General features: G+C 37.7%; 1 protein-coding gene across 3 annotated transcripts in view; it reads right to left on the bottom strand.

The window, feature by feature from the left end:
- PIK3R4 (phosphoinositide-3-kinase regulatory subunit 4) overlaps positions 1-23061 on the bottom strand; it is a 71206-nt gene that overhangs the window by 3477 nt on the left and 44668 nt on the right. For all 3 annotated transcript variants that reach the window (XM_025449032.3, XM_025449031.3, XM_049099566.1), the window contains exons 13-16: positions 20488-20653; positions 9705-9869; positions 4230-4441; positions 2111-2242 (exon numbers count right to left, since the gene is read on the bottom strand). In XM_025449032.3, coding sequence (XP_025304817.1) covers positions 2111-2242; positions 4230-4441; positions 9705-9869; positions 20488-20653 — 675 coding nt within the window. The remainder of the gene's footprint in view (positions 1-2110; positions 2243-4229; positions 4442-9704; positions 9870-20487; positions 20654-23061) is intronic.

Here is a 23061-nt window from a genome sequence, read left to right on the forward strand (position 1 = left end):
GCCACCCCCCCCCAATAGGTCCTAATCTCTGGTGATTGTGAATGTTACCTCATATGATATAGTGACTTTGCAGATATGATTAAGGGCCTCAAGATGGAATTTTCCTGGATCATCCAGGTGAGCCCTAAATGCAATCACTGTGTCCTTGTAAGAGGGAGGCATTTGACAGTAGAAGACAATAGGCAATAAAACAAGATGCTATGGTGGTGGCTTTGAAGAGAAGGAAAAGAGGCCAGAGCCAAGGAAAGCAGATGCAGGAAAAGGCAAGAGGATGGATTCTCCCCTAGGCCCTGCTGCCACCTTGAATTTGGCTCCACAAAACTCATTTCAAACTCCTGGCCTCCAGAACTGTTAAAGAATAGAATGTGTGTTGTTTTAAGCTACCAACTTTGTGGCTTTATTACACCTAAAAATAAAATGGTCACAGTTTCCTAATGGTCATAGGAAACTAAAACAGGCGTATGGAAGCCACAGTAGGAGACCAAAGGGATAGATAAAAATGTCTCATCTCAGGCTGCCTGTGTCCCTCATGTCAAAATCACTGCTCCTCTCAAGGTGGCCCTCTCTATTCAACTTCTTTGCAAACTCCAGTTAACCATTCCCTCCCCTCCTGCCCTCTGGTATCAGTCCTATTTCATTGGCTTTCATGATGCCTCTACATTCACACTTCCATCAATAGTTCCTTTGAAAATAAATCCTCCTCAAATGATCCTACTTGAGTTTGCCATCAGTTTCCTGTTGGAACCTTGACAAAGTCAGAGGTAGCAGGGGCAGATTCCCACTAAGCCTCTGGGCGATTGTGAGGAGTTTGGCTGTAACCTGGAATGGGAAGATACTGAGCAGCAGAAAGAACATTAGAATTAAAGCAGAGAGTTACAAGGATACTGCATTAATAGGGACAAGAGTTTATGGTGGTTTGGATAAGGGAGACAGTGATGGAAATAGTAAAAAGTGATCAGATTCTGAATATATTTTAGGAGAGATAATACAGGATTCGCTGATGGACTACAAGGAAGATGAGAGAAGAATCAAGAACAACACCAGACTTCCTCCTGAGCATCTACCATAAAAGAGCTGTCATTTACTGGGACAATACTGTGGGAAGAATGGTTCTGTCTTGAAGTAGGAAACCAAGTATTCAGTTTGGACATGTCAAATTAAAGGTGCCTATTAGACATCTTAGGGGAGGATTTTAAATAGCTATAAAACTGAATTAATGTGGGATTTAAAGCATGGGACTAGACAAAATCATACAGCAAAGCCAGTGCAGAAGAAGAAGGGTTCAGGACCTAATACTGAGGACTGAGACAGTTGAGCAGGCCACAGTTTAAAAGACAAGAGAGGGGAAATCAGTAGCCAATCACTGAATAGGAGAACCAAAAATGATGTCCTTGAAGTCAAGTAAGGAAAGTAGTTCAGAAAGAGGAAACTATCAACTGACCAAATTATGAGTCAAATGAGAAGCAAGCCATCAAATCTGGCAATGCGGAGACTTTGACAGCAGCAGCATATGAGCTGGTCTATGTATAAGAGAAGGGACCAGAGAGCCTAGATACAAGATGACCAATGAGAAGACAGAAGAATAACAAGAGCTACTATTTATCAAGCACTAACTACATGTATGCCAGACTATGTGCTTTACATGTTTTATCTCAAATTCTTACAACTCTGCTAGGAAAGTATTTTTAACCACATTTTACAGATGAGGAAAGTAAATTTCAAAGACCTGCCAAGAATCTGTACAAAAATATCCATATGAGGAAAGGGACAGGAGGGAAAGCTTGCAAAAAACAAACACAACAATAAGAAATGGCAACTAACAAGGATAAGTTGAGGTTTCTAACTTAGATTTTTAAGATGGTGGCAGCTTTAACAAAAATATGGAAGAAAAAATAAATGGAAGGTAATGGTGGCGATTAATGAGAACATTTTTAAAGATAAATATGAAATGACAGTGAGCGGTGGTGAGAACTTCCATCATCAAAACACAATCAAGCATTTGGTTTACATGTAAAAAAAAACTTTAAGAATATGAGTCTTGACAGCAGGGTATTATGAATTTTCTTAAAAAAAAATCTCCCAATACCTGAAAGCCAGCCCTCTATTTTACCTGCAATCACCCAGGACTGATAATGAGGGTGCATTGAGAGGCGTCTGATTCGAGCCCTGGAAGGATGACAGTGACTGGAAATTGGCAACTGGAACCTCATGTCCCAACAAGCCATAGTACCGCTGCTTGTACCTTAAAGGAAAAAAAAGTAAAAAAAACTACCATATACTGATTAAAGTACATAAAGCTGCATTTATACAAATAATAATTAGCTTTGTATAAATGTATTTTATTCATTCTTTGTTCTCATGAAGCTGTCTCCCTGCTGTCACACAGCACTTCTGCTTGTTAAGATAAAAAGTGCTCATCACAATGCTACTACATAATTGTCTAATTAGACAATACATGTAAATTAAAAATGAATAATTCATTAGTTAACACTGGTATTAACTGCCAAAGGCACTCATAAAAAACAAAAGGTCTAGAGAAGATACAAACTGAATTTGATAGGTCAAGATGTTCAGAATGCCTTATTTTTTTTTAATTTATTTAAATTCAATTTGCCTACATATAACATCCAGTGCTCGTCCCATTAAGTGCCCTCCGTAGTGCCTGTCACCCACTTACCCCATCGCCCACCCACCTCCCCTTCTGCAACCCTTTGTGTCCCAGAGTTAGGAGTCCCTCATGGTTTGTCTCCTTAATTTTTCCCCAGTTTCCCTCCTTTCCCTTATAATCCCTTTCACTATTTCTTATACAGAATGCCTTAAATCACCAAAGATGCTTCAAACATTCTGGAAACAAGTATGGGTATCTAATCATAGCAAAAACTGGAGTGAATGCCTGCATATCTGCCTATGACAAACACCACAGAGAAGCACCCCCAACCCCCAAAGAATAATGCCAACCCTGACACTGAATAGCTGGTCCTGACAGAGGCACAGAGTGTATTCTTTGATTGTTCTCCAATTCCAATAGAGATACTGGGAGCAAAAGGCCAATAGGGTCCCTCTCTTTCCCCATCCCACTCCAGGACAATGGCTCAAACAACCATACATAATTTGGCTGCCCTCCTCAAAGCTGATCAGGGTACCTGAGAGCCATCACTGCCATCTACTAATTTGCTTAGAGTTTATATCTACTCTTGGAGGCACGGCATCACATCTTCCTATTCCTGTGCAGTTTATTCACACACAAGACAAACACAATGTATTCCATTAAAGAGCAGATACTTAACAATGTCATAAATGTAAGTTAGGGAATCTAGAAACCAAAATTCAAGCACAACAGATTATAATTCTTCAGAAAGTATACCAAGTGGGAAAAAATGAGATGTGATACATTCTCAAAGGGCAGGTTCAAAGCCCTGTGGAGGCAAAATGTGAAACAAACGAAGGAAAGAGGCCAGCAAGATTACACGGTACACCTTCAGCCTTTGAGGAAGGGAGGCAAGGAGGAATAGTAAGGCAAGAAACTGCTGTTTAGCTCTTTCCCAGTACCAGACCCTGTGATAGATGCTTTTACCTCATTAAATCCTGAAAGCAGCCCTTGAAAGGATTAGCCCCATTTGAAGATGAGGATACTAAGACAGAGGAGTTATGCAGCTTGCCTGGGGTTATTGGAATTTGAAACCAAGTCTGCCCAAATTCAAATGCTCTCATCTACAAGCCAGACCTGCTGCTTCCCTGGCAGGATAACAGAATGCCAGCAAATCTGATCACTATAATGATTATAAAGAGGTTCAATTAAGAACAAAGAGAAAGAGAAAGCTTTTATGCATTGGGATACTGATACCACTCTTTCAAATTGGTTTTTTAATAAAATAAATTGCAAGTGATTATAATAATCATTAAAAAAAAAAAAAAGGAGATTGGGGAGGGTGCCTGGGTGGCTCAGTCAGTTAAGCATCTGACTCGTGGTTTCAGCTGTCATGATCTCAGGGTTGTGAAACTGAGCTCCCTGTTGGGCTCCGAGCTGAGCATGGAGCCTGCATGGGATTTGCTCTCTCTCTCCCTCCCCCTACCCCCACCCCACCTCATGCTCACTCTAAAAAAAAAAAAAAAAAAAAAGAGATGGGAAAAAATTACCAATGAAGAAAAAGGAAAAAACTTTCACAAGAAGGCAATTTCAGGTATTAGTGGCATTTACAATCCAGTCAATGACTTGAAAGTCAGCTCACCAATGCAGAGCCAGCACTGATGGATGTCCACAGCAAAAGAAGTGATGAGGCCTGACTTCAGATCGTGCTTTAGTGTCCATGCATTGCTTGAAGACCTGAGGTCCCAACCAACTAGAGAGCCATTCACAGTGGCATAGGCCAGAACAGACTGTGCCCCGGAGTTGAAGTGATGCATATCCACAACACAGCCATCATCCTTCTGATCTAGAATTCTAAAGAAATACACAAAGCAAAAGGCAAAGACTTTTCCAGTCACTGAAAACATAGCACCAGCCTCCATTTAAGATGAATTTATATTCTAACCATAGCTAACGAACAACTCTGACCCATTAAGCCAAAGACACCTGAGGCATTTTTAAAAATAACTCTAGACTTATACAAGAGTGGCAAAAATACTACAGAAATTCTTGTATATCCTTCACCCAACTTCCCCTTGTGTTAACACCCTACATAACCACAGAAAATTTATCAAAACTAAGAAATTAATCTTAGTACAATACTAGTAAAATACAGAACATATTCATTTTATTAGTTTTCCACTCATGTCCTTTTACCGTTCTAGGATCCAAAACAAAATACCACATGTCATTGAGTAGTCATGTCTATCTGATGACCCTAGTCTTTGATTGTCTTTCATGATTTTGACATTTTTCAAGATTACTGGTTATTTTATAGAATGTCCCTCCATTTGGGTTTGCCTCGTGTGTTCTCACCAACTGTTTATGCCTTATTAGAAAGGAGACCACGAAATAACATCTTTCTCAGTGCACTTATGAGGAAGCGCCTGATATTAATTAGAACGTATTAGTGGTGCTGCTGACCTTAATCATTTGGCTAAGGTGGTGTCTGCCAGAATTCTCCACTGTAAAATTATTATTTTATTTTTCCATTTATAACTACTCAATCTTTACTTTCGAGACAATGTAAAAATCCTGTTTCTCTTCAAGTTTTGTCAACACATTTTAGGATCCTTTGATAGACCATACCTGTGGTGTTCTAATGGTGACTATTTCCCTCATTCCTTCTATACTTATTAGACTTTTTCTATGAAAAGAATGGTCACTTCTTCCCCATTAATTTATTCATTTACTTATTTATATCACTATGGACTCATGGATATTTATTTTGTTCTCTGAGTTGTAACCCAATACTATTGTGTGTATTGCTCAAGTTGTTCCAACACTGGCCACAAGAAGCTCTCTCAGGTTGGTTCCAATGCCCTTTCAACACACCTTTTTGAACCACTGCCTAAATTTCTGGCATCACAAAATACTCAAGACTCATATTTTTTACTACCTAGCTGAGGAAAAAACCAGTTCTCCAAGAAGCCTGGTTCCTTTTATGGAAGACTGGTATTTAAAGATTTATTGATTTTAGAAAGAGAGAGTACTGAAGGGGAGAGAGGGAGAATATCGAGTAGACTCTCCATTGAGCACAGAGACTGACACAGGGCTCAATCCCATGATCCTGAGATCTTGAGCTGAGCTGAAATCAAGTCAGATGCCCATCAACTGAGCCACCCAGGTACCCCAGAAGAATGATATTTAAAAACCAAGGTCTGTGTGCTAAGTGTTCATTGCTATGAGGCGTATCCCTGCTCTGGTCCCTCTCAATGGCCAGAGCTAGGAAATATGTATACTACACCTGGTACCTGCACTCATATCTCCACTTCTGTGTCTTTTCATGTGTATGGGTGCATATGTATACAAACACACACACGTATACATATATACACATGTATACAAACACACACATATATACACACACACGTATACAAACATATATACACACATATATCATGAGTCCATACTGATAACTATCCAGCACCAGGGTTCATTCTAGCCATCCCTCTCCTCTTCTTTTTTCACTTAAAACAACAGAAATTTGGGACGCCTGGTGGCTCAACGGTTAAGCATCTGCCTCTGGCTCAATGCATGATCTTGGGATCTGGTATTGAATCCGGCATTCAGGCTCCTTGTGGGAGGCCTGCTTCTCCCTTAGCCTGTGACTCTGCCTCTCTCTCTGTCTCTCTCATGAATAAATAAAATCTTTAAAGCAAAACAAAACAAATTTATTCTCTCATGGTTCTGGAAGACTGAAATCCAAAGTCAAAGTGTTGGCAGAGTTGGTTCCTCCTAGAGGCTCTGAGAGAGTCTCTTCCATGCCTCTCTCTTAGCCTCTAGTGATTACAGTAATCCCTGGCATTCCCTGGCTTGCAGTGTATCACTCCAACTTCAGCCTCCAACCTCACATGGTATTCTTGCTGTTTGTTCAATGTCCAAATGTCTTTTTGAGGGTTTATTTTTTTGATTTTTTAAAATTTTATTTAAATTCACTTAATTAACATATAATGTATTACTGGTTTATGAAGTAGAGGTCAGTGATTTATCAGTCTTTTTGTTTTTGTTTTTTTTGGTTTTTTAAAGATTTTATGTATTTATCCATTATAGAGAGAGAGAGAGAGAGAGGCAGAGACATAGGCAGAGGGAGAAGCAGGCTCCATGCCTGGAGCCCAACGTGGGACTTGATCCTGGAACCCCAGGATCACGCCCTGGGCCGAAGGCAGGTGCAGAACTACTGAGCCACCCGGGGATCCCAATTTATCAGTCTTATATAATACCCAATGCTCATTACATCACATGCCCTCAATGTTATCACCCAGTTACCCCATCCCTCCATCTCCCCTCCCTTTTAGCAGCCCTCAGTTTGTTCCCTGTGATTAAGAGCCATCCCCTTTTCTTATTTGTAACTTCTTTCTTCAACAGTGAGAAGCCTGGCTCTCATTACCTACATATTTACCTATCATTCAACCTTAGTATACAATTAAAGTAGTTTTGGAATTGATAAACCATATTTCCGTGAAAAACCACCAACTAGACACAGTGCTTCAGTTCAGGTCCTTCTGTCATTAGCCTTGCAGTATCCAATTAAACCTGTTTTCCAAAGGCATTAGGCTGGTTCCCTTATTGCCCACACTCTTCAATGTGACTATATGATTCATCTGTATAATAAGTAAATTGATTTGTCACAGATTACATCTATTTTTCCTCCTATATCTGGGTTGATTTTTTTTTAACCTACATACAGTAAAATTCACTCTTTGGGGCACACTATGCATTATGACAAATGTATAAGCCATGTATCTTCTACCACAGGACAAGTACCCCAAAATAATCTTGTGCAGCCCCTTTGTAATCAACTCCTACCCCATCCCCAACCTGTGACTACCACTGATCTCAATTCCTCCCAATAATTTTGTTTTCCAGAATGTCACATAGTTAGAAACATACAATTAATAGCCTTTTGGGTTTGACTTCTTTCATTAGCAAAAAAGATTTAGGATTCATTGCTTGTAATAAAATAACACTGATTTCTTTTTGTTCCTTTTCATGTACTATTCCATTACATGGGTATGCCATTTTTTTTCAACCTGAGGCATTTTTAAACCACAAAGAATTCATAAACATATTGACTAGTCTCCTTAATCAGTATATATCATGCTTTTGCAGCAACACTATTTTAATTTTATCTCTTAGATCAGGCTTCAGCAAACATTTTCTGTAACGAGCCAGATAGTAAATATTTTAGGCTTTTAGGCTTTGCAAGTCACATATCTCTACTGCATATTCATTTTTTACAATCCTTTAAAAAGCAAAAATCATTCTTAGCTTATGAGCCATACTGTAGGCTATAGTTTGCTGAACTCTGCCAGGTCTTAAACAACTATATTTACGAACATTCTAATACTGACTGTATTTCCCCTAGAGAGATGATGGAAAGTCCAAATGCCAAATAAAATGTAAAAAGGTGCTATAAATTTAGTTAAGAGCCACAACAACAGTCAATCTGATTGAATGAAGCAAACTAAAAAAAAAAAAAAAAAAAGACTCTGGCAAGGTTTTTTTTGAGCAACTGCTATCAGTGAAATCTACTAAACGTTCTGGCAAAATCTCTCCCAATCTATGTAGTCAATGTCTGCTCAGGGTAGACAGTAACATTCATAGTAGAAAGTGCTGTCAGCTGTGAGGTACCTATGGGAGGAATGTGCATGCCTCTCTATGTGTCCTGCCAGCACAGTCATCACACAACACACTCTGCCAACAGCTGTTGGTTAAGCTCCATGGAACTCGATAGGTATACTGCTGTACAGTCATCCTCTGTTCAAACTATTTTTTTAAAAACTGGCAGGTATTTTTTTGTTGAAAACAATATATATGTCCTCAACAAAAGCTGCCTAAATCTGTTCAGTGAATGTGTTCAACATAATGCATATTTTTAATTGTAAAGGCAAAACAAAACTATAAATAAAATTATATAAACAATAAAATCCGGGATCCCTGGGTGGCACAGCAGTTTGGCGCCTGCCTTTGGCCCAGGGCGCGATCCTGGAGACCTGGGATCGAATCCCATGTCGGGCTCCCGGTGCGTGGAGCCTGCTTCTCCCTCTGCCTATGTCTCTGCCTCTCTCTCTCTCTCTGTGACTATCATAAATAAATAAAAATTAAAAAAAAAAAACAATAAAATCCTAGATGATCCAACATACAACCTTTCCTTCGTTAACCACACCAAGAGCCGAGCCTCATAATCCACTTAACTATTAAAATCTGCTCATTCTGCCTTCTTCCTGTGGGATCCACCCCCTCTGCCTGCCATGTCTTATGTCTTTCTCACCCCCTGCTCTGGCTGCCTAACTCACATCTGGTCTCCCATCTTCCAGGTCTTCTCCCCCATCCCCTGCAAGCTGGTTCCCCCTGTCCCTGTAACATGGGCACAGTATTACACTGCAATCAAAATCCTCTGTTAACTGGTCTGTTTCTTCCAATAGACTGTAGTGTCTTAGAGCCTAATGTATCCATCTTATTTGTATTTGGAATCCTCGGTGTGTAGCACATACTGGTCAATTGAAAACCTATTCTGCTTTATCTTTAAATATCTTACCCCTGTGTTTAATCTGTGAGCAACCACAATTTCTAAGAAATGAAGGAAATTCTTAAATAAAATCAGCCAGTATTTTGTTTTACAATGATAAGCAAATCATTTGACAAAAAGCAGCACTCCATGTTCCCAACAACTTCAGACATTTTAATGCCAAGTGACAAAATGCTGACAACGTTTGGAGTTTTCTTTAATGAAGAACATTCGCATTCTCAAAATCAGCCAGCTAGGGTTGTACTTTTCATAGTTGAGACAGAAGACTTAACTGATAATTAGGTTATTGGAACAGATTCCAGACTGGGACAAGCCATAAGTTCAAAGCCACTCTTCTGACCTTTCGACACAAAGAAGATACGCAGACATAGTTTTCTGAAACTAACTGCATGGGACAGATTTGAGCTGAAAACACAGTTTTATTTATTTCATGTGCTAAAAGAAGAAGAACAATCCAAAAGGCCCTCAGTTCATCCAAACTACACTGACAAAGTAAGATTAAATTACCCTCATGCACTAAATGCAGTTTAAAAACATGACAGATACCTGCTTTGCAGAGGCTGAATCTTAGGAGACTTGGGAAGCTTAGAAGCTTCAATTGCAAGAAGCTGAACGGCACCATTGTCGGATGCAATGGCTAAGTAGTGGGACCCCTGGCAGAATGTAAGTGTCTTGACACGTCCTCCAATTCGGCTATATGTAAGAGTAGATCTGCACAAAAGAAAACAGAACACATTTCTGCAAGGGCCATACAAGCATTATTATTACTATTATTAAATAAATAACCACATGGCTATTAACCAACAAAATTACTAGTCTGAGGTCTGTTTCATCTCGCTCTCATAACCTAAGAATCATATTCAAAAGCACTAGCATAAAATCACCTTTTCTTCTCATATTTTCAAATGGCCATCCCCACACACTTCTCTGCTATCACACAAAGACTGTCCATCCTCCTTTCCAACTGGAGCTGCCATTCTTGTCTTCATCCATTCTCCTTCCATTCTTGCAATACCTCAAACCCTACTCTTGCACCCTTTAGTAAATCTATAATTCCTAGAATGCAGCCTGACACAGCAGGAAAAGCACTGGCTTTGGAATGAAAGGCCTGAGTTTCAGTACTGACTACCCATATGACCTTGGGCAAGCAAGCCACTTACCCTCCTGTGTATCAGTTTAGTCATCTACAAAACAGGACTGCCCTAACTTCTCTACTTGGAACACAGTGAAGCACAAAAAAAAAAAAAAAAAAAAAAAAAATGTAAATGATAAAACACTTATAAATGCAAAATATTTATTATATTCAGTCTCTCTCACACACATCCTGACGTCTCAAGCTGTCTACTCCCCTTTCTCAAATTCACTGTCAAACTTGAATAGATGATCTACACAGGGTGCCTCCTATTATCACCAATCCCCTCTTTCAGCACCTCCTTCATAAGATGCATACTCATCCTTCTAGAGGACCATGCTTCTGAAAGGTCATAAGCACCTAATCACCAAATTTATTCACTTCCTTCTTTTCTATTTGTTTTACTTTATTATACAAGCCAATACATATTATAAAAAAATATTAAAATACAGAAATGAATATGAAAAAGTAAAAACATTTATAATTCTACCACCCAGAGAGAAACACTATTATCATTTTATTATATATCTTTCCAAAAGGTTTTTCTATGCATACTACAATATATTCATATTTGCTTTTTAAATAAATATGAAATCATATTTTTTTATTAATCATTACTCTCTAGTTCACTTTTTCTTAATTACAGCTTTGTTGGGACACGATACAATATAGTATTCTAATAAGTGTGTAATTCGGTGATTTTTAGTATGTCAACAGAATTCTGCATAGATCACCAGTATCTAATTCTACATTTTCATCATTCCTACAAAGCCCATAAAGAAAGCCCACCTCATATCCATTAGCACTCATTCCTCATTTTCCTCTCCCGCCAGCCCCTGAAAACTAATTTGCTTAAGTTTTCTATGAATTTGCCTATTTGGAGATTTTTTTTTTTAAAGATCTTGTTTATTTATGAGAGACACAGAGAGAGAAAGAGAGAGAGAGAGAGAGAGAGAGAGACAGGCAGAGGGAGAAGCAGGCTCCATGCAGGGAGCCCGATATGGGACTCAATCCTGTGACTTCAGGATTACACCCTGAGCCAAAGGCAGACGCTCAACCGCTGAGCCACTCAGGCATCCCTATTTGTAGATTTCTTGTGAACAGTCATACATTATGGTGCCTTTTGTATCTGGCTTCTTTCACTTAACATAGTGCTTTCAAGGTTCATCCATTCCCTTTTACAGCCAAGTATTATTCCATTCTATGGAATTACATATTTTCTTTACCCATTCATCAACTGATGAACATTTGTGCTGTTTCTGCTATTTAGCTATTATGAATAATGCTGCTGTAAACATCTGTGAGTCTTTGGATACACTTCCCAAACATGGTGCCTACAGGGACCCAACCAGTATGGTAGACGAATAAAGAGAGCCAGGGACAAGGCACTTGTAGAGAAAGGAATACCAATATTGCTCAGTCTCCTGCATTTGCTTGCTCTATCTTCCTCTCTTTTAATATTGAGATATAATTTACCTATTTTAAGGAGATTGATAGTATAGTCACTAAGTTTTGTAACCATTACCATTATCTAATTCAAGATTACATCACCCTAAAAAGAAACCTTGTACCCATCAGCAGTCACTTCCCACTCCTCCATTTCCCCAGCTCCTGACAACTACAGATGGTCTTTGACTTAAATTTTTCAACTTTTATGACAGTGTCAATGCAACAGGCATTCAGTTTGAAACCATGCTTCAAACTTTGATCTTTTCCTTGCTAGTGACATGCTAGCCATATAATCTTCCCATAATGCTAACCAGTGGCAGCCAGCTGCAACTCCTAGGCAGCCACATGATCACAAGGGTAAAAACCCAACTCCCAACCATTCTGAAGCCCCACACCATTCTGTTTTTCTTTCAGTATTCAATAAATTACATGAGATACTCAACAGTTTATTATAAAATAGGCTTTGTGTTAAATGATTTTGCCCAACTGTAGGCTAATGTAAGTGTTCTAATTCTAAGCACACTTGAAGGTAGGCTAGGCTAATAAGCTATGATGTTTGGTAACTTAGGTGTAATGAATGCATTTTTGACTTATGGTATTTTCAACTTATGATGATTTTATCAGGATATAACTCCATCATAAATCGAGGAAGATCTGTACTAAATCTACTTTCTGTCTCTCTGTCTCTCTGTCTCTGTGGATTTGCCTATTCCAGACATTTCATATAAATGGAATCATCCAATGTGCTAGCTGATCTTTGGATCAGGCTTCTTTCACTTAGCATAACGTTTTCAAGGTTTATCCACATTGTAGTATGTGTATTTCACTCTTTTTTTTTTTTAAGATTTTATTTATTTATTCATGAGAGAGAGACAGAGAGAGCCAGAGATATAGGCAGAGGGAGAAGCAGGCTCCCCATAGGGAGCCTAATAAAGGACCTGATCCCAGGACCTGGGATCATGCTCTGAGCCAAAGGCAGAGGCTCAACCACTGAACCACCCAGGCGCCCCTATTTCACTCTTTTCTGTGGCTAAATAATACTCTATTTTATGGAGCATACACATTTTGTTTTCCATTCCAAACTTGCAGACATTGTGGTTTCCACCTTTTGGCTATTATGAATAATGCTGCTGTGAAAATGTGTGTACACATTTTTGTGTGAACCCAACTGTCTTGGGTTTATACCTACAAGTGGAATTGAGAGGTAATCATTAGAGAACTGTGTTTAGCATTTGAGAAACTGCCAAACTGTCTTCTGCAGTTACTGCACATTTTACATTCCTACCAGAAAGGTATAAAGGTATCAATTTCTCGACATCCTCTCCAGCACTTCTTATTGTCTTTCTGATTATAGCCATTCTAGTGGGCATGAAGTATCTCACTATGGTTTTGATTTGCATTTCCCTAGTGACTAATCATGTGGAGCAGCTTTCTGTATATTTATTGGTCCTATATAGAGAAACATCTATTTGAATCCATTGTCTATTTTTTAACTGTCCTTTTATTACTGAGTTGGAAAAGTATGATTATATATATACATGTGTATTTATATTTACAAGAATATCTCTTGCTTTCGGGGTTGTCCTTTCATCTTCTTGACAGGGTCCTTTGAAGCACAAATTTTGTAATTTTGATGAAGTCTCATTTGTCTATTTTTTCTTTTGTCACTTGTGCTTTTGAGGTTATGTTTCAGAAACACTTGCCTAATCTAAGGTCATGAAAAGTTATATACATACATTTTACAGATTAGCTCTTACATTTAGGTTTATGATCCATTTTTTAAAATTCACTGGAAATTTACCCTTTTGCATATGAATACCCAGAACCAGTTGTTCATGCTATTCCTTCCCCCAACTGTCTTGACACCCTTAACAAAAAAACAATGATCATAAAGGTATTTTGCAAGTCAGTCTATACCACTGATTTATATGCATGTTCTTATGTCAATAACACACTCTCTTGACTATTGAACTCTGCCGCAAATCTGGAAGTTTGAGATCTCATTCTTGGTTCTTTCAAGAGTATTTTTATTTAAGTAATTTGCATTAATTTATGAATTTTAGAATCAGGATATCAATTTCTCCAGAAATGCTGAAAATTTCATAGGGATTGCCCTGAATCTATACCTCAATTTGGAGAGGACTGCTATCTTAATAATGTTATGTATAGCATTAAGTGAAGATAGGATGTCTTTCCATTTATTTAGTTCTTCTATAATTTCTTTCCATGATGTTTTGTAATCTTCAATATACTACAGTTTTAGTACTTTTTTAATAAATTTGTTCCTGAATATTTTATTCTTTTTGATCCTACTGTAAATGTAATTGTTTTCTTAATATCACCTTTGGATCTTTGCACACAGAAATGCAAATGTGTTTACTGTATATAAAAATACAGCATAATCTTGTATTCTGCAACTTTGGTTAACTCATGTGTTAGTTCTAATAGGTTTTTCTTTCCATTGCTTAAGATACTCTATAAACAAAATTATGCTGTCTGCTAATATAGTTTTACTTCTTCCTTTCTAATCTGTATGCCTTTTATTTCTTTTTCTTATCTAACTGCCCTAAAACCTCCAGGAAGTGGCAAAAGTGGACATCCTTATCTGGTTCCTCATCTCAGGGGGGAAGCTTTCAGTCTTTCACCATTAAGTATGATGTCAGCTGTGGGTTTTTTGTACGTGTCTAGTATCAGTTTGTTTGAATTGTTATAAAAGGGTATGAGATTTTGTCAAATGCTTTCTGCTGAGATAATCATTTGGTCTTTATCTTTTGTTCTAGTCATCGTATTTATTCCTTGACTGATTTTCCTATGTTGAACATGTTTGCGGTCTTGGCATAAACTGAACTTGGTCATGGTATATAATCATTTTAATATGCTGGATTCAGTTTACCAGTATTTAGTTTAGGATTTTTATACTTATATTAATTAGGGGTATTAGACTATTGTTTTCTTGTGATGTACTTGTCAAGTTATGGCATCAGGATAATATTGGTCTTAAAAAATGAATTAGAAAACGTTCCCTCATCTGTTTTTGAAAGATGGATGCTGCTACTTTAAATGTTTGGTAGAATTCACCATGAGGCCTGGGCTTTCCTTTGTGGGAATTTTTTTTTAAATAATTAAATCTTTTTGTTCTAGATCTATTCAGATTTTCTATTTCTTTTTATTAAAATATTTTATTTACATATTAGAGAGACAGAGAGAGAGAGGAAGAGAGAGAGAGAGAGAGTACAAGCCCACATGCACACACAAGCAGGGGAGAGGGAGAAGAAGGCTCCGAGTCTGACAATGCGGGGCTTGATCCCAGGGTCCTGGGATCATGACCTGAGCCAAAGGCAGATGCTTAACCAACTGAGCCACACAAGTGCCCCTAGATTTTCTACTTCTTGCGTCATTTTTGACAGCTTCTGTCTCTCTAGGAATTTGTTCACTTCATCTAGGTTATTTGTTGACATATAATTGTTTATAGTGTTCTCTTCATAATTTCTTTTATTACTTGTCACATCAGTAGTAATGCCACTTCTCTCATTCCTAATTTTAGTAATCTCAGTCCTCTCTCTTTTTTATATTGGTTACTGAAGAAAAAGCTTGACAATTTTGATCTTTCCAAAGAATAAACTTTGCTTTCGTCGGTTATTTCCTCTTTAGTCTTTATTAATTCCTTCCTTCTACTTGTTTTGGGTTTGCTTTGCTCTTCTTTTAGTAGTTTCCTAAGGCTAAGGCTAAGTTATTAAGATTTTTCTTCCTTTTTTTTAAGGATTTTTATTTATTTGAGAGAGAAAGAGAATGCAAGAGAAAGCACAAGGTAGGAGGAGAGGGAGAAGCAAACTCCTTACTGAGCACGAAGCCTGAGGTGGAGCTCATTCCCAGGACTCTGGGATCATAACCTGAGCTGAAGGCAAACACTTAACTGTCTGAGCCACCCAGGCACCCTGATCTTTCTTCTTTTTAAATATAGATGTTTACAGCTATAAATTTCTCTCTGAACACTCCTTTAGCTGGATTTTATAAGTTTTAGCATGTTGTGTTTTCATTTTCATTCATCTCAAAGTGTTCTCTAACTTCCCTTTGTTTTTTTGTTGTTGTGGTGGTTGTTTTCTAACTTCCCTTAGAACCACTGGTTATGTAGCCATGTGGTGTTTAATCATTTATTTCACTTACTTTATTATTTCAGTTATTATACTTTTCAACTCCAGAATTTCTATTGATCACTTCTATCTCCTTATTAATATGTATACCTGGTGAGACATTTTAATTTACTTTTAATTCTTTAGGCACAATTTAATTCTTTGAATATATTTTTAATAGCTAATTTAAAGTTTTTGTCTAGTAAGTTCAGTCTCCAGGATTACTGAGGCATAGGTTCCATTAACTGCTTTTTGCCTCCTGTGTATAGACCATACTTCCCTGTTTCTTTTCCTGACTTGCAATTTTTTGTTCAAAACTAGATATTCTAATTAATATGTCAATTTTGGAAATAATATTCTAATATTTGGAAATAACAGTATTCGGAAATAACATTCCAGACATTTCCTTACATGCCTTGAAATGATAAGTGTCCTAGCCTTTGTTGAGGTTCTGTGTGTTTGCAGCACACTTTCAACAAAGCAGTTTATAATTCTGCTTTATCTCTCATTTCCTGCTTGCAGAGTCTCAAGGTCGGCCAGAGGCAAGAGCTCCGGATCTTCTCGGTTCTTTCTTGGGCATGCGCACAACCCTATGCATGCATGTGGCCTTCCAGATGTCTATGAATAAGTCTGAACTTTTCAATGGCCTCTACAGACCTCTCATTCCCTAGTTCTTCCTTTTAAGTTCCTTAAAGCTTCCTTTTAAGCTTGTTAGCTACAACTGGTAATGCCACCTCAGGCTGCTGCAATGTTAAACAAATAGCAATGATAGTTTCAACAAATGCTCTGTGGGCAGAGTTTTCCTCAAAGAACAGGATAAGTCAAATCAAATAAAAACAGACTTTGAAAATGGAACTATAGCAATCTGGCAGAAATGTCAAATAGTGACATTTCTTGAGAGATGGGGCTTTTATGCCATTATGACCCATCCAGTCACTGCGAAGCTGCTGGTTTTCAGGGGTACCACAGTGCTGGGACTGCTAATTTCAAAGTTATCGCACAGCCTGATAAAAGGTTGGGGGGCTATTAATTTTCAAAGTTACTGCACTGCTTGGTAAAGGATAAAATTAGGGAACATATGGCTCATTCTTCTGAGAGTAAGCTGACTTTTTTTTTTTTTAATTTTTATTTATTAATGATAGTCACAGAGAGAGAGAGAGAGAGGCAGAGACACAGGCAGAGGGAGAAGCAGGCTCCATGCACCGGGAGCCCGACGTGGGATTCGATCCCGGGTCTCCAGGATCGCGCCCTGGGCCAAAGGCAGGCGCTAAACCGCTGCGCCACCCAGGGATCCCTAAGCTGACTTTTTTGAATAACACTTCAGACTAATGCAGGACTTAATTTCTAGAGTTCTGAAAAAGTTGATTTTGACAGTATCTACTAGTGTTCTATTTTTATTAGAGAACAGATTTTTAGAAATCCTTACTTTGTCATTCCAAAAATAGAAACCCTACGAATTCTTAAACCTACTTCTTAAACCTACCTTCTCACACAATGTAGTGATATATTTTATATCAAAAATGTATTCCCACATCAGTTTTGTATTTGCACCAGCACTTATTTATCCAATCTTACCTCTACTGCTGAACTTTTAGTTTCTAACTCAAGAAGGAAGAAAATGAGGCACCTGAGTGACTCAGTTTGCTAGGCATCTGCCTTTGGCTCAGGTCATGATCCCAGAGTCCCAGGAGAGAACCCTTTGTTGGGCTCCCTGCTCAGAAGTCTGCTTCTACCTCTGTCCCTCACCCCACTCATGCTCTCTCTCACTTGTTTATCTTTCTCTCTCTCTCTCAATGAAATAAACAAACTCTTTTTTTAAAAAAGAAAGAAGAAAATGGCAGAGCCAAGAACCGAATGGCCTAAATCACTATCATATTCAATGAGAAAGTCAGGACTGGGAACTGGGTAGTCAGCCAACATAATGCATAGGGGGAAAACCTCAAGAGTCAGAAATGTACTAGTATTATTTCCTAAGAAAATACTTTTTCCTAAGAAAAAAGAGTTTTGCTGCTCTTTTCCAGACACCAGCTGTTCCTCACTTGGATCTGACATTAATAATGGCCTGCTTCTCTCCTAATCTAGTTCATGAAGTCATGTGATGAGGACAACACATTCTGTTCCCTCCCCCTCTTCCCCACACTGGAATGAAGCACCCCCAAGCCACAGCCTACTGCACTCTACAAGACAGCAGGTGTTACAGAAAAGCAAGAGAGCAGATGCATCCAGAGGAAATCCAATCTCCTAATTATCATATAAACTTCCCAAAGATTATACAGTCTGCTAAACTGCCACATTTTCTGGGATACTACTGCTTAAAATATGATACTGGAATACAGAAGGCATGGCTTGGTTAATAAAAACCATTTGGGAATTAACAAATGAGGCTTTTGTAAAGTTAATCAATGATTCCAAATTATTTCTTGAGAGATTTACAAGTCAACTGAACTTCTCCCCCTAATAAAAGGGACAATGAATTCAACTGATGTTGATAATGACAAAGAGCCATTGAAAAAAGTGTTTAAAATACCAATGAGGAGGCTTAGGTGGATCAGTGGTTGAGCACCTGCCTTCCACTCAGGTCAAGATCCTAGAGTCCCAGAATCCAGTCCCACATCAGGCTCCCTGCATGGAACCGGCTTCTCCCTCTGCCTATGTCTCTGCCTCTCTCTCTCTCTCTCTCTGTCTCTCATGAATAAATATATAAAATATTAAAAAAGAAAAGAAAAGAAAGAAAAAGAAAAAAAGAAAAGAAAGAAAAAAGAAAAGAAAAGAAAGAAAAGGAAATGCTAATGAAAATGCTAACACTGGGGGGAAAAAATCAAAATGGTTGTAGGCAGGGGTTTTCCATCAAGGGACATTAGGGGGCACTCTTCTGGTGAGATGGCTACATTCCATAACTTGAGAGTGGTTTAGTTGCCAAGTGTATGTTATTTGTTGGAACTCACAGAACTGTTCACTTAAGATCTGTGTATTTTATAGCATATGAATTTCGTGCCAAACAAACAAAAAAATTATAAACACTTATTGATCTCTAGTTAATGTATAAATAAGCTGAAGTGCTTAGGGGAAGTGTACTGATGTCTGCAACTTATTTTGAAATACATTTTATAAAGATGAACTGATAAGGGGAAGGATAATTATGTGACATAGCAAATACAGTAAAATTACAGACTGTGTGGCAAGTATATGAATGTTCACTGTGAAACTCAACTTCAATTGTAAGTTTGAAATTTCATAATAAAATGTTGACAAAAATTTGCTAAATGGAGCCAGGATTCTGTTATTGGTTTTTTATTTGTTCCAACCAATGCAATGCCAAGGAAAAATGAACATGAAGATAATTAAACATAGAGTAAGAACTCTTACTCTTTAAAAAAAATAATAAACAGCACAAAACTGTATCATATTGTTAAAAGTAAACTTTTGACTTATTTTAGTTATCAAAGATATTTTGATGATTTTGTGTTTAACTGTAGTCACTGAAATGATAACGAGAAAAGCACCAGAGATTATCCACATCTTTTTAACACATGAAATTCGATTTTGATTTCTAGTAGCTTTCTTTTCAGACTCAGGCCAAGCTAAGCACAGAACAAATGTGAATGTGGTAGGACCAATGAGGATGAGGGAATGGGGAACTGGCAGACAAACAGACTGAACACCAAGAAGGCATATTACTATAAAAATGTACAAATCTAAATCACACTTACCAAAATTACCCCATGCATAAAGAGTCTTAGAGATTTCAAGTCATCACTAGTCTCCATCTTGGCCATAACAGTAGGGCAATGGTACAGTGTTTTCCTTACATAGCAAGCCATTCCATCATTTTTTTCTTTTCTCTTGCTCTTACTCCATCTAACCCACTTGGCACATCTTGTTGGCTCTACCATCAAAGTATATCCAGAATCTCATCATTTCCCACTACCTCTACTTCTGCCTGAATTACTATAATAGCCTCTAACTACTTTAGTATTCTCAATAAAGACCCATAGTAATTCTATTAAAATTTAGGTAAGATCATGTCTCTCTTCTGCTTGAAACCCTAAAAAGGCTCATCTCACTCAGAATAAAAGTCTAAGTCCTGTACAATAGCTTACAAGGCCCTACGTAATCTGGCCCTGCTTACTCCTCCCTCTGGCTCAGTCTACTCCAGCCACACAGACATTTCTGCTGTTCCTCAAAACGTGCCAAACATCTTTCTAACTCAGGGCTTTTGAAATCCCTCTTTTCTCTCCCTGGAATGCTCTTCCCCAAGATATCCACATGACTCTTTCCTTCACCTGTTTCAGGTCTTTCCCCAAATGACAGTTCTCTGTGAGGCAGTCTCTGGTCAATCTATTTAAAATTCCATCTACCCCAATCCCTATTCTATACCCTATTCCTCTTTCCTGCTATATTTTTCTCCAAAACATTTTTACCTTTTAACATACTACATGTTTTATTTATTTATACTATTGCTTGTCACTTCTCACAAAAGGGAAAGCTCCAGAGAACAGGTATTCTTGTCCATTTATCATTGCTATATCCCCAGTTCCTAAAACAGCACCTGTCAAAATGAGCACTCAATAAACATTTATTGACTGAATAAATGGATTCTGCTCCCAAATATTATTACCTGGTAGTGGTGGTCTTCCCCTCCATCTTTTGACTATTCCAGATTTTCACCGTGCCATCGTTTGAACATGTTGCAAAAAGTGAATGTTCATCAGAGACTCTAATTCGATTTACAGCAGATTTGTGTTCATGGAGATGTGCAACTAGTAGCCCTTTAGGACGCCACCCTAAGGAATAGCAAAGGAGTATGTGTGAAACTATAGTTTACAAATAGAATATTCCTCTCACCTCCAGCTACAGCCATCAATGACCAGCATGAGAACAATCATAATAATCAAACAAAGGGTACGGATAGCTAGCCAATACAGAATGGCCTACTAGACCATGACTACTACTCAGCTACTACTGAGTAAGACATCCAAGATAGCAATTAAGTGTTGAGCAAACAGCCTTAGAAAGACTGAATCTGGGGCTCTCCCTACCATCTAGTACACAACAGTCACTTACCACCTGGAAAAACCCTGACTACTTGCTCAACAGTCATAGATGATAGCTATCCTAACTTAGAGAAAATGGGTGCTAGGGAGGCAAACAGGTTCTCAAAGTCCCAAAGACCCAGATCCACCATAATATAATGTGTGATCCTGGGGTACTAACTTAAACTATTTAAGCTTCAATTTCCTCAAATGTCAAATGAGGGAAATATTACTTAACCTAAAGGGTGAATAAGGATAAACAAGATGTACAAAGTGTCTAACATTGTCCTAGATCCACAGTAAACACCCAAATGTTGATTTCCTCTCTACCTGCAATCATTTATTGTATAGTATCAAAATGTTAGTTTAAGCAGTATTATGAACTATAGCCTCAGAATGCCCATGGATTTTCTAGTACTTTCTTTGGAACATCTATATATACTTGTTTTATTATATATATTCTTTTTTGTGTATGATTAATTTCCTCTAATAAACTATAGATTTTTCTGAGGCCAGAGACTATGTCTTATCCATTCTGAAGCATTCACAGTATCTAGCATAGGTCTTTGCATACAACTGTAATAATCAATGTTTGATGAGTCAACTTTTATATTAAGTGAAACATTTAATAATTTAATATTAATCAATTTTAAAATAAAACAAAACAGAAAGGTATGCTAAAGATCATCTTGTGTTGGGATTTAGCACAGTGTCTAATTAAGTGGTAATAATGTTATTTTAGGATAGTATTATTTCTTTTTACTAGAAAACAAAAATGAAACCAAGACTATGGCCAAACCTTGCAAACTCTAAAATAAAAACTACCATTTTCCAACTTGGATCTCTCGCTTACATGTGTGGGAACAACAGCTGAATGTGATTTTTAAGGAGGATATGCTAGATTTGAAAGTGATCAAAAACACTTTGCCATGAAGTCTAAATCTACCAGGCTAGATTGAACATTTCCCTCTAAAGAAAATCAATTTCACACAATCATTCAAGTGTGGAAAGAAAAATAATCACAAGTCCAACAGTCACTGAACATTTCTTAAACCTTAAAACTTGATACCTTTTCTGTGATTACTGAATAAAAAGTATAGCTCCACTTAAGTATAAAAGGCTACTTATAAAGCCAGATTCTATCATCAAATAAGTAGACAGTGTATGATCAACTTTTTTGGTTTTTAAAGTGGAGCTGGTATACAATACTAAACTGTATTACAGAAACAACTTAAATTCTCCAGGATACTATTTGACCTGAGATGCCACTTACTACATAATAATATTTTTTTATCTTTAAATCATTTATCTCTACCAGCTTTTTCTCCTGGAGTATACAATAGAAGCACACAGGAACTCACATGATTTTAAATCTCTACACATAAGCATATCATGCACTTCTCAGAGTTTTCAAGTTAAATTTTTATTATTAAAATCTATATACAGAAACTCATTTTTTAAAATCTGCAAATCTAATATCAAAAATTAGCTCTACCACATTTACACTGGTCAAGACTATTAATATAGTTGGGCCACATTTTCATCTGACATATCTCTAAGTTTCTTCTAAATCTTCTTAAAATATAGCAGTGTTCCCACAAAATGTTAATGTTGATAATCAGTGGTGGAGTTACAGATGATGATTTTATTTTCTTTTTAAAAGTACCCATTACTTTACAAACGTTTTATCTTTTTTTTTAAAGGTTTTATTTATTTATTCATGATAGACATTGAGAGAGAGAGGCAGAGACACAGGCAGAGGGAGAAGCAGGCTCCATGCCAGGAACCTGATGCGGGTCTCGATCCCGGGACTCCAGGATCATGCCCTGGGTCAAAGGGAGGCGCCAAACCACTGAGCGACCCAGGGATCCCCTCTTTTTTTTTTAAGAAAATAAACAGACATCAAACCCTTCGGAAATTAAAAGCTGGAGCTTACTCCAAGAAGACTAACATTCTATGAAAAAGTGGCATGACACTAAGCAGGCAGGTAAAAACCCAGTGCTATAAATGGAGAAAATGGACCACAAACAGGCTGAAACACTAAGTACCCTAAATAAGACGCTGCAAGTTGCCCCCACAACTAAGAAGATCCAAACTTCACAAAAAAATGATTTAAACTTTCTCACGTAATACTTCTTCCTCAGGGCTTCCAAGTTTTG

Source organism: Canis lupus, chromosome 23, assembly GCF_003254725.2.
Source record: "Canis lupus dingo isolate Sandy chromosome 23, ASM325472v2, whole genome shotgun sequence".
Taxonomy (NCBI): Eukaryota; Metazoa; Chordata; class Mammalia; order Carnivora; family Canidae; genus Canis; species Canis lupus.